General features: G+C 40.4%; 1 protein-coding gene across 1 annotated transcript; it reads left to right on the forward strand.

Moving 5' to 3' along the window:
- The first annotated feature begins 138 nt into the window (after positions 1-138).
- Positions 139-11,814, forward strand: UBFD1 (ubiquitin family domain containing 1). Its single transcript, XM_064519993.1, has 7 exons — positions 139-287; positions 480-740; positions 822-1,030; positions 2,216-2,281; positions 2,487-2,592; positions 5,129-5,211; positions 6,886-11,814. The coding sequence occupies exons 1-7, from the start codon at positions 257-259 to the stop codon at positions 6,994-6,996; spliced, it is 867 nt and encodes a 288-aa protein (XP_064376063.1). The 5' UTR covers positions 139-256; the 3' UTR covers positions 6,997-11,814.
- The last annotated feature ends 650 nt before the right edge of the window (positions 11,815-12,464 follow it).

A 12,464-nucleotide genomic window follows, 5' to 3' on the forward strand; every position in this document is an offset into this window, starting at 1 on the left:
GCCCGAGGGGGAGGCTCGGAGGAGCACCACGGCTCCCCGCCCGCGCTCCTCCGACGGCGCTGCCGTTAGTCCCGGGGCAGAGGGCCGGGCGCGGGACGGCCCCACGGAGCCCGCGCCGGCTGCCGGGCGGGGCTGAAGAGCCGGCCTACGGCGGCTGGGAGGGGTCAAATGGGGCGGGCTACGGGGGCCGGCGTGGCCCAACGCCTGGCGACGGGCGTTTCCCGGCGCGCCCCGCGGCAGATTGTACACAATCATCATGGCCGCTGCCGCCTCTCCCTCCGCCGATGGTAGGCGCGGGCGGCCGCGGCGGTGGGGCGAGGCGGGCGGGCGCGGCGGGGCTGGGCCGGGCGGCGGCGGAGGAGGAGGAGGAGGAGGAGGAGAAGGAGACGGCGGCGGCGCGGCGCGGCGCGGCGGGGCCGGGAGGCGGGGCCGGGCCGGGCCGCCCGGCGGCTGGGGTCTCCCTGTGCGCTCGCCCGCAGGTGCCGAGGAGCCGGGCATGGAGGCGGAGGAGCTGCCGCTGGGCGGCGGCGGCGGCGGGGAGGGCGGCGCGGCGGGGCGGCCGCCCGAGGCGGAGGAGCGGCCGGACCTCTCGCAGGCGTCTGTCAGCAACGGCAGCGACTCGGAGAGCGGGAAGGAGCTGGTGGAGTTAAAGGTCATCTGGAACAAGAACAAGTACGACGTGAAGTTCCGCCTGGACAGCACGGGGGCCGACCTGAAGCAGAAGATCCACTCGCTCACAGGTCTGTGCTGCGCTGCCTCCGGCCGCAGCCCGCGTTCCCCAGCCGTGGGGTGTGCTTGTAACCTTTATTCTTGCCTCTTAGGCCTCCCACCTGCTATGCAGAAAGTTATGTTCAAGGGACTTCTACCGGAGGAGAAAACGTTACGAGAAATCAAAGTGACAAATGGTGCAAAGATAATGGTTGTTGGATCTACTATCAATGATGTTTTAGCAGTAAATACACCCAAAGAAGCTGCTCAACAGGAGGTCAAGGCTGAAGAAAATAAAAAGGAGCCCCTTTGCAGACAAAAGGTTATTGTTGTTTCAATAATTCCTGGTATGGGGGAACTGTAGGATTCACATGGTTCTCTTGTGATATCCCGCTGTTACCTTTGGGTCCTGGTCCTGTATAATGCAGGCTATTTTTTTACGTAGTTAAATGTTAGAGGAAGGGCTCTCTGTAGAGGAGTTGCAACAGTAGAAATATTATTTAGCCCAGTAGAGGCTGTGGCTTTGCAAGGTGCCTGTTGTGCTGGTGCAAGGTATGTTCTAGCATTTCAGAGGAGAAATGGGGAGTAAGGGAAATATTTCGTAGTTGTTAGTTCAAACACAACGTAAGTTAGTTGCATTTAAAAGCTAACTAATCTTTGTTGCCATAAAATAGTTTGATCTCTAAAATTGCCTTCAAAGTGGATACCCAAAGAGCAGTTTCCTGAGTTGTCCCAGCGCTGAGGGGAACATGAATGTTGAATACTCCTCTCACATCTTGGAAGTGCTGTCTGCTAATAGGAAGTGAAGTGCAATGCAGTAACACTTGTTTTGGTGGCTGTGCTGCAATGTTGTGGGGCTGATAAAGGATTTTCAGCTCAAGGTATTATCAGCCTCACACCTTCCTCAAAATAGATATGATTTAAAATTAAAATGTTCATCACTGATCTATAACCTTTATGAAACATGCTTTTGTTTTTCTATAATCTATCATAGTTCACGTTCACTGTAAGTCCCATCATTATTTAAAGGTACTCAGCAAGTTAAAAGCTGTGAGCATGTTTTTCTTAGTTACTACTGCTCTAATCTGCTGTGGCTGTCTTGCGGTATGTTGCACTGTCAAATATAAGGGGTTTTCTGCCATTCACTGAACATAACACTTGACTGTTAAAACTGTCTTGCCAAATGCCAACTATTTGATTCAGCATGTATGATATTAAAGTGAGAATTTTTTTTAATATATATATATATATATATATATATATTCTAGAAGGGATGTTACCCTTTGCATCGTATTGGGATTTTATTAGCTTATATAATTTCTTAAGATTTTCATAGAAAGTGCTCGGTTAACTTTGAGAATTAACCATTTTCTGTGTGATAAATGACTGTGAATAGGCCTTAACTGTCTCATAGTGCTATTGGGATATGGTCAAGGCTACAGTCTGAAATAAATTGTAGAATTCTCTTGTATTTGGATAAATTCTAATTTCTGTTTTTATATTGTAGCAACACAGAAAAGTATTGGATAAAGGCAAACCTGATGATGTGATGCCTTCTGTTAAAGGTGTTCAGGTAAGTAAATAATCTGTGCAATAAATCACACTGTCATAATCAGAAAAGAACTAATTTATTCTGGTTTGAGGCCTTCTTTGCTGGTTCTGTCTTTCTTTGCAATCTTAGTAGAAAACAGTGGATAGTCCTTATGCTCAAAAAGCTGAGGATACAGTTTTTCCTGTTGAAGTCTTTCACCATGACTCTTTATGCTGCCTTTTTGTAGGAGCGCCTGCCAACAGTGCCGTTATCTGGCATGTACAACAAGTCAGGGGGGAAAGTAAGATTGACCTTCAAACTTGAGCAAGACCAGCTATGGATTGGTACAAAAGGTGAGCAACTCTAAAACTGAGACAAATAGTTCATAGTAGGGATTTGTACAATTTATTCACACCAGAAAATACTTCTGGTTTGCATTTAAGAAATAATATTGGTATTTGAATACTTCAAAACTAAATTTTGCATCCTTTTCTCAAATGTCATTCTCTCTGATCATTTGAACATTATCTGATTTTTACTTCTATTCTTGAAAAACTTGAGTTCAGTTTTGCTGGTATGGCTTACTTTCCAGTCTGCTGTTCATAGCTCCTGATTGTATATTATAATATTTGGCATTTCTAGCATATCTCGACAGCACTTCATAAGCACTGGTTTGATCCCCACATCATGGAGAGGCTCAATGACTTGGCTAAGACCCCAAAAGGAATCTTAGAACTGGGAATAAAGCTAGGATTGCTGGCATTTCTGTCATTATCTGTCCTTTCAACCAAAATTAGTTGGGTGTCTTGTTTCAGTGATGTACAACTGCAGAAACTATGGCATGTGTTGCTGTGCAGAGGAATCAGTTTACCATCTTGAGTGGTGCCAGGAGGAGGTGAAAGTGCTGCGGTGATAACATGCATTGCTGAGGATGTTTCAGATAATCCCCCTGCCTCCAAAGGAAGCCCCCTTTAATTTGACCAGGACAGGGCAATATTATAATGATGAGCAAGAAGAATAGAAGTGCTTGCTCACTGTCCCAGTAAAATAACCTAATTGGATAGTAATATTACCTTTGGATGGCACCTCTAGCTGCTACGTTATTTCCAAAGTAAGCAGAAATCTTGGAAGTTTTTGACCTTTCCTGTGTAGGACAGACTTGACTGTGAAGATTTTCTGGCTTTAAAATCTATTTCAGTATCAAATCTATTGCAGAGATTTCTTCTGGGCTAAGTGATGGAGACCTTGTATTTTTTTCTCTATAGGCTGGGCAGCTGAGTTTTTTTCATTATCAATAATGTGTTCTAAATACTTGATTAGTATTTCAGTAATTAATTCTTTCATCCCACCTTCTAGACCAGTTCCAAGTTTAGTATTCCTGGAGTGTTCTGGGTTAGTGTTTCTTAAATATGAAATTTGATTCTTCTTGTAATCATCTGTCTTTAATATAACCTGTCACCCTACTTCCCAAAATTAGCAGCAACTTATTTCCTTTAGGGAACACTTGTAATTGCTGGCTGTTGTGGGGAAAAAGTTCCTTCCTGCTCAGAGAAATTCGTGGCAGATGCCAGCACATATGGGCTAAAATAAACACAGCTACCTGTTAACACCATTTCTGACTGGCTAGTCTGTGAAGATTGAAACAGTCTCTCCCACTCACCCTTCCTGTGCTTCACAGACCACTTTACGCTTTTGTAGTCTAAGGTTTGTTATAGCTAGATGTTTCTCAGATACTCTATATGCTTTTCATAGAGGCATTGATAATACGAGTTTGTCTGTTGCTGAGATCTTGTGAAGAGTAATGGATCTGAAAGCAAAATGAGTGCAAAGTAAAATTCTTTACTCAAGTGAATGAGTCTGGGGTAGTTCAGAGTGAGCTTAGTTGAAGCACAGAGATGCAGAATATTTGTTTTTTGCATCACAAACTGGTTTACAAGATACAAACTATGTATTTGTTCATCTCCCTGTGTGTTTTTTATAAGTAGGTGCTCTCCTCTGGCTCACACAAATTAAAAAATCATTCATACCTAAGGAATTCATTGTTCTGTTTCTCCTTTGTAGAGTGTTTATGTTTTTTTTTTGTCTTGTACCCAAGAAGATAATTTTAGGCTGACAGTGAAAGCTGGAATTGAAGGGAAGGTTCTTGGATTTAAGTCTTCAGGAAGAATGGAGGACATAAGTGAGACAGAAGAAATCAGTCATAAACCACATACTTTGGCATTTTCGTTGGTTACATCTGACTGGCTGACATTAGCCTAATATGTAATTGTAGGGGGTGGGGGGTGTTCAGTTTCTTTTGTTTCTTTCCCTATTTACTCCTCATTAACTTCCTTCCCTGTCTTTTTATAGTGACAGTTGAACACTACCTCAGAGTAAAACCGGGAGTAGACTTCCAAAGAGTTAGCTGATCTTCATTCAGTTTTTTTCAGCCTTGTCCTTTTCATAAAGCTTAGTTTAATCCTTTATAGTCGGTCCTGCATATTCTTACACCTGGATTTACTTTCACTATGGTGAGTAATCCTGCTGATCAGAGTGGAGTTACTTACGGAGTTATATTAAATAAAGCCTGCCCCCCGCCCTCTGCCCCCCCCACCTCAGTCAATTAAGGCCTAAAGCAGGTAGACTGAATTTACTTAATATGGTGCAGAGACATAAAAATCTGGGTAATTCTGTGATACACGTGTAGATTTCTTTGAATTATTGGCAGTTGTGGGATTTGTGCTAATGTGGCAGACTGGCTTCCAAGCAGCAGATATCCAAAGTTCACCCTAAAAGGAAAGACTGCTGACATGAGATCCTCTTGGAAGTAGTAGAGGTGGTATTTAAAGTTGACATGAAATACTACTGCCTTATATATCAGAAATAATACTTTGATCAATTTTAATGTAGAGAGAACGGAAAAGTTACCCATGGGGTCCATTAAAAATGTGGTGAGTGAACCTATTGAAGGACATGAGGATTATCACATGATGGTAAGTAATCCTTCTTCTTTAATAATATCAATCTAATTACTTCATGCAAATACACAGAAATGCGGTTTTTAAGCTAGAGTAAGTCCAAGACTGATAGTAATACAAACGTCATGTGTTGTGAAAAGTTGGAACGTCGGTATTGTCTGCTGTCGTGATGTAAAAATTTTGGGTAGTGTGTAATGAACGTCTGCTACTTTGTGGAAATCTTGACTGGTTTCACACAATTATTAGTGCTACTTAATATCCTCCATCTTGTTATGACAGTATAATGACAGTAAAAAAAAAAAAAAAAAAAAACAGTATTTTCCTAAAATGGAGCGTCATAATACTTTTAAACAAAGGGACTGTACGGCAGACTTTCAAAAGAAAGGTCAGCCTACAATGTGAACATGGAACACTAAACTCTTCCAGAAAGATGTATCCCATTTTAGTCCCACTTTCATTTTTTTCATTTTGCTTTTGTTTTTCCTTTTGTGAGGTGCAATTTTAAGTAAGCATATAAATTGTTATGCTTCTCTTATATTCCTCCAAAAGACCTTGGCATAGAAATTTTTGGTTTGTGAGAACTACCTTCCTTTCACTATAACTATGAATTAGTATTCTTTGATAATGCTTGCTGCCAATCATTTCCTTTAAAAATACAAAATAAAAGCCCTCCCTCACACAGTAGTGAGGTCAATTTGTCAAGAAACTGTTAGTTTGATTTCTTAGCATTAGTGGTATTTTCTTTCCTATATCTCGTTTAATGCTAGTTTCTATTTTCTTTATATAAACAACAGGATTTGTTAGAGGTTAGAAAAAATAGAGACTTGATTTTGCAGTAATTCAGAAACTTAAACGTGGAAAAAAGAATTACTGATAATTGAGTTTAGAAAAATAATATATTTCTGAAGAGAACAGAGCTAATTCTGCTGGAGTTCCGGGGTGTTTCTTTTTATCTCTAGTTTCTTTTGAGGTTTTGTTTCCAAAATGCAGTAAGTTCCTTGTACAAAAGTCTGCTTCTCTCTTTAAGGGAAGAAAAGGGAAATGCTGTAGCTTAAAATTACTGTCTTCAGGAGGGAGCTGATCTAGTCTTTGTCCAAATACTTAATTTTTTTTCTTTTTTTTGATCACCCGTGTAGAACAATGGCTTCTTTAGATTATACTATAGTAAACTCTTATCCTGAAACAAGGATAGCAGTTGTTGTCATGCTGTAACACTCCTCTCCTATTTATTCTGATGCAAGTAGAGAGTAATACTTTGTCTAAATACAAAAAATTCTGTGAAGATTCATTTTTTTAAAACATGGTCATTGCCTTAGTTCCCTTCCGGCTTCTTAGCTCTGTGCATTCTGGTAACTGCTTTAGAGGCTTACCTTTGAGTTATGCTTCGGATTCTGACTTCCAGAATATGTTCCTCCACTTCTCGAAACCGGTCAAGAGTTTTCATTGCTGCTATGATATCTTAAATGAAAGAGCTCATCATTTTAATTGTTACTTTACAGTTTTCGTTTCTCCGAGGAATATTTTCTTCAATTGCATACCAAATATTTTTAGTGTGCACCAAGTATTTGAAGGAGGCAATAGATGCAATGGACTTGTTTGATTTTGTAGTGGATAAATTGGATGTCCGGTCTGACTGGTATAAGCTGTTCTGTTTCCCATTTGTAAATGTTGTCATTTTTAACTTTGCAGGCGTTTCAGCTGGGCCCAACAGAAGCATCTTACTACTGGGTCTATTGGGTACCAACTCAATATGTTGATGCAATCAAAGACACGGTGCTGGGGAAATGGCAGTATTTTTGAAAGCACGCTCACCTCTGGCACAGGAAAATGACACAAAGCTAAGGACACTGCTTGGAGAGGCCTCCAACATCCCTGGATGTGATAGTCCTGGAACTTATTAATAAAATATGATAAACGAGGCATTGATGGAAGCCAGAGGTGATGTTCTTTCACCATTAGTTTACTTTTAACTTAAATTTCAGCATCCCTTTTCTGCAGTCAGCTTCAACCATATTTAAAGCAAATACAATGGAAATCAATAAATCTTAATTCACAAAATATTGTGTGTAATACACTTAAATCTGCTGAGAGTTGATCTTCCATTTTAGTTTTGAAAAGAAAATATTACAGTCTATTATTGAGGATTTTTTACATGGTTGGAACAAAAATATTTTCATAATCTTTAAGTTACAAGCATTAGACTTAATTTAGTTACTTGGTTGTGACTGAGAATTTCAGAAACAGTTTTTTAAAATAAACTTTAAATAGTATGCAAAATTGATGTTCAGTAAGCCATATTCTGCTGGGCCTTTTATTTCAGGTTTGAATCTTTGGTAGCAAAACTTTTTTTTTTCTTTTTTTTTAAACCCAAAGGTCTTTTTTGCTTGTTTGTTTTATATATACACTAGAAGCCCTGGGTTGGTACTTGGCATGTTTGGAGCAGATGAATACCACTGTGGATGTTTTGTAATCACAATGACCCAGTGCTGCTTACTGTCCCGTTTCGTGCCATTTTAGTTGTTTTCTTCCCACCTGCATTCCTCTCCTCCTCTTCTGCCTCCTGCCTGGGGGGGACTACATTTTAGGAGCTGTTTCCTGATCATATATGTTGCAGCCCTGGATCATTTTGCAGCTGTTGTGATGACACTTACCTAGTTGATGGAAAAGAACCTCTAGAGTGCACTGTGTAATAGTCTGGCATGAGCGTACTGGAGCAGTAACACAGATGTTGCAAAGGAAGTGAACCAAAGAGACCTTCCTGTGTGGGGTTTTTGTGTGGGGTTTTTTTGGGGGGGGTGGTCAGATGTCTAAAATGTCATTTTATTTGGGCCCTGAATAATTGTGGTAGTCTTTTGTGACCTGGATTTGAAAATTCACGGTAATCTTATTCAGTAAGTCATACCAAATTTAGGCTGTCTGTCCACCAACTGATCTTTTAAAGTTTAAATCACCTTTCAATTTTTCTTTGCTCAAGTTTTCAGGAACTTCTTGCATCTAGTTCTGTCTGAAATAATATTCCTTGCCTTTGGTTTGTGATACTCTGCCTGTCATCTCAGCAATTAATGTGCCATTTATCTCAGGTTTTCTGAATGGACCTTTCAGTCCTGAAAAGGTGCACACCCTTAACAAATTGTATTGCGTAGTCAGACCAAATCAGTCCTACTGTGTGTTGAACCTGCATCTGAGAGATCACTTTTTCTTTTTTTAACAACACTGTAGGCTTAATGTTTGTTCAATACAAGTAGTTCAGCATTTTGTGACACTCGAGGAGAGACATCCTTTGAGGAATAGCTGAACATAATATATCCCCTGTCCATTTTTCACTTTCCTTGAAATAGCCCAGTTGAAATTCAGCAGGTGCAAATTCCCAAATTGATATTTATTTTATTTTTATTTTATTATAGACAGGGAAAAGTGTTCATTTTATGACGTAAGGGTCTTCAGTTTTTTTCTAATATTATTGAAAGTGAATTTGGGTTGAGGTGACATTTACCTATATACTATTGATAGCAACATGAGCAGCTTTTGTTTCGTATTTTCAGTTAGAACATTCATTCAATATGAATTTTAAAGTTGTTCCACATCCTACATCCATAAACTATTGATGTGCTTATTATTCCTGTAGCTTGAGATATTTTCCTTCTATATGCAAGCCAACAGCAGTGTGTCTTGACATAAATTCACTGTGACACGAATCTTTCCTGAAGTAGCACCGTGTCAGTTCCTTAGAGCAGCCTCCTCCTGAAAGCGCCGAGCAAGGGTATGAATGCAGTAATGGAATTGCTATGAGTTAATTTGAGATGTAATTACAACTTAAATGCAATTGTTATACTTTTTATTTACTAATTGCCAATTCAAGTATTAAGGCTAAAATTTAAATTTCAGTATCTGTGTATGTGCTGCAATACTGCATCATATGCTTTATATGGTGTATAAAGAAAACTAGTGACATTTAGCTGCTTCTGTCATTTGGATTCACCTTTGCACTCTGCTAGTCTTGTTGGTTCAGTGACTATCAGCTTCCACTCACTACCTGACTTGCTTGGACCTGTCTGTATGTCCATTCATGCTCCGTTTTCCTTTCCTGTCCTTTCACTTGCTTGCCCCTTGAGAGGACATGTATCTTAATTCCAACCGTTCCCCAGTGTTCCTGTGGCTTCTGTGCTGGATGCCATGATACGGGTGAGTACGCTCTGCTGCCAGCGCTGAGGTAGGGCATATCCACCTGATCTAATCACTGTCGAGGCAACAAGGGCACCTTGGGCATGGAGCACAATGTCGCATTTAACATTCCTGTCGGCTCTGTTTCCAGGGGCATGATTATTCTGCATCCTGTGCCAGGTACAATAAATCATTGATATCAGAAGAAAATGCATATAAAAATTGTAGAGTACAGAGCAGTTTTAAACATGGAGAAAAAATATTATAAATTAAGAAAATCAAACTTGGTCCTGTTTAGGTACTTCTATTTTAGTTGAATTTGATGTGAAAAATGAAACTTTCACTTCTTCCATGTGCAAAATTTGAATTAAAATACAGGAAAGGGATACCTAAAATGCTTTAATTGGTGTTTGTTGGCTAAATATAGTACATTTCTTGGAAGTTCTTTGAAATTAATATTCCAATTGAATTTACCAGCACCTCTTTAAAGATTCCTCTTTTGGAATGATGTGGAGCTTTGTATCTTCTGGTATATACCAATTTTTAAAAGGCACTTACTGACCCTAATGATCATAAACATCTAAGAAAACGCCATCTCTTTAGTTGAATGGTGTCCCAGTTTGTTTAACTGGGGAGCTGTTTTCTAGCCTCTTTACTTTGGATTTTACCCTTAGAGTTAAGGTGGTTTCCAGGGCAGATTGAGGATGCCAAATGGCCTGTGGAGGAATTTGGCAGTTAGTCCTCAGTAAAATACAAGTGTAATAAATAAAATGCAAATACAATCAGTATTTTAAGTTGACTGATTAAGGTTGTTTTCAGATCACTCATGTAATTTCCATAGGAGGTATATGGTAATATCTGTGGTGATTCTTATGCAAAAGTTGAAGTATTTCAGTTAAATCACAACTTAACGCCTTTCTAGGGAGATCAGCTCCCTGTTGTATATATGTGTAACTCCTTATGAACATTAATTTTGGGATGCTATTCCTTATGAAGTTGTATTAAGTGCTTTGCTAGGTTTACTAATTGGTGATTAAAGTATCTGGAATGCAAATGTGGGTTTTCAACAGAAGACAATATTTCCTCATGCAAATTTCCCAGTTGCTTTTAATGCACAGGCAGTGTGTCCTTTACAGTTCTTCTTGGTGCCATCATTTCATTACAGTGCAGTAGCAATAAACACTGTCCGTGAGGAGTTCTGTTGCAGTTACCGAGCTCTTCGTAGGCCTTTGATGGTGTTGAGTGTTTCGGCTCGCCTGTGTGCCATTCCTTTCCCTTTTCTGTGTCCAATGCTATGGGTTTCTTGTTTCTCTCCTTGTTCTGAGTTTAGTATTCCTTCCATATCTGTTTGTGCATCCCAAGCATAAACAGTTTCTGCATTAGTATTTCATTAGGAATGTAAATGTATATCGTTAAACCTTGTTTGGGTTTGAGCACAGACCATATCTTGTATGAAAATCTTGTATTACTTGCAAGTTTTTCATACCAAGTTTAAGATTAAAGTAAATCATTACTTTCTCTTAGCGACATAGTCTTATGAGAAATGTATTATTAAAATGTTACTGTCATGAAAGAGAAAAGGTGGTTTGAAGAAAAAGAATTACATAAGCTGTTAACACGCAATAGTTTATAACTTGTGAGGCACCGCCGCAACCTGTTCAGTTCTATCGTTTACACAGTTCGTATCCATGTTTCATACCGCAGTGGCCAAAGAGGAACAATTCACTTGCAGTGACACAGTCTCACAGGTGCCGTATTTTGGGGATGGCCTGTCGCATGTTCTCCCTCCCCTCTCCCGGTGGCCCCCGCCGGCTCTGGGGACGCAGCCGTGAGGGCACAGCCGGGCGCCTGCTCGATGCTCTGCGCTCCGGCTGCTTGTCGTGCCAACGCCGGGCAGCAAGGTTTGTTCTCCAGCTTTCCTTCTGTTGCTTGCTTCTCTCTTCCTTTACCCGTATCTTTATTTTTCAGTGGGATTGTTTTCATTGTGCGCTGAGTACTCGAGCCTTTCGGAATTAGACTGCTTGTATCTTGTTTTGTTAATTAACATCCTCGTCACTGGGGGAAGGAGGAGGGGACCAGGAGCGCTGTAGCAAGTCTTGTAGGAAACACGTGGCCATTTTACCTTCTAGCCAAGGATTTGCTTTCTGTGGTTCATGGAAGTTTACTATGTCTTACCAGTATTCTAAGCAATTCATTCTTTGATTTTCTAGTCAAAAACAAAAAAAAAAAGTTTTAGACTGTTTGTGTCCTCTGCAGATTTATTTTAAATGGAATATGTAAGTACCATGTTTTATGGTATTTTTAAATTATCTATTGCCTATTTCAGGGGAGGGGGAAATGACAAATATTTAGTCTTAGATTTGCACTGCTGGATTTTTTAAGTGTAACCTTGACTGGTTATCCTGTTACTTTATTCTGTAAGATTAGTCTTATGAATTAAAGTTTGATAATTAAGCATTTCTGTGTTTGAGTGTGTTAACATTCTGTACGTACTATACTTACAGCATGAACAACTGTGAGCAAACAGTTTGTATGTTGAAAAATGTACAGAGGGTCAGAAGTCCATGGATACCTGTGTTTATTGTTAATTCCAGCTCTGTTGGTGCCTTTTGCTAAGCATGGCGAGTGGAGTGCCTTTCTGCTGTGTGTCACTTCATACAAAATGGCTATGAATTAGAGGATTTCTCTAGCTCCCTGTCTAAAAACAGGATTTCATCTTGTTTTAAATTGTAGAACATCCTTGTCATGTTGAGCATGCCCGAGTGTGAATTCAAGCTGTCGGCTGTGAATGCTACATACGGGCGGAACTGTCAGGACGGCAGAAGCTCCGCTTCACTTTATCCATCCATGCGGAGCGGTTGCTCCGGAGCAGCCTGGCTTGCTAGGGCTATAGCGGGCTCCGGACTTCTTCAGTACTGAACTTGTGTTGCTCTGTTTGCTGCTTTAGTCACTTCTGTTTCTGTCCCCTGCCCACTTTAAAAAATGCGCTGAGATGGCTATGTGCTGTTATCACTGCAATAGTTCAAAGTATGTGGTGGTATAGTCTACATATCGTGTAAGAACTGGCAAGTTGTCTGTTTTCAGGTTTTGATTTCCAGGTGTGCCTC

The sequence above is a fragment of the Dromaius novaehollandiae genome, chromosome 14 (genome assembly GCF_036370855.1).
Source record: "Dromaius novaehollandiae isolate bDroNov1 chromosome 14, bDroNov1.hap1, whole genome shotgun sequence".
In the NCBI taxonomy this organism is placed as follows: Eukaryota; Metazoa; Chordata; class Aves; order Casuariiformes; family Dromaiidae; genus Dromaius; species Dromaius novaehollandiae.

What these genes read in the sequence shown, in the direction of transcription:
- UBFD1 (XM_064519993.1), top strand. Translation starts at nt 257, where the DNA reads ATGGCCGCTGCCGCCTCTCCCTCCGCCGATG. An exon ending in AGCCCCTTTGCAGACAAAAG is followed by an intron (nt 1,031 to 2,215) that starts GTTATTGTTGTT and finishes TTTATATTGTAG; the next exon opens with CAACACAGAAAAGTATTGGA. An exon ending in ATGAGGATTATCACATGATG is followed by an intron (nt 5,212 to 6,885) that starts GTAAGTAATCCT and finishes TTAACTTTGCAG; the next exon opens with GCGTTTCAGCTGGGCCCAAC.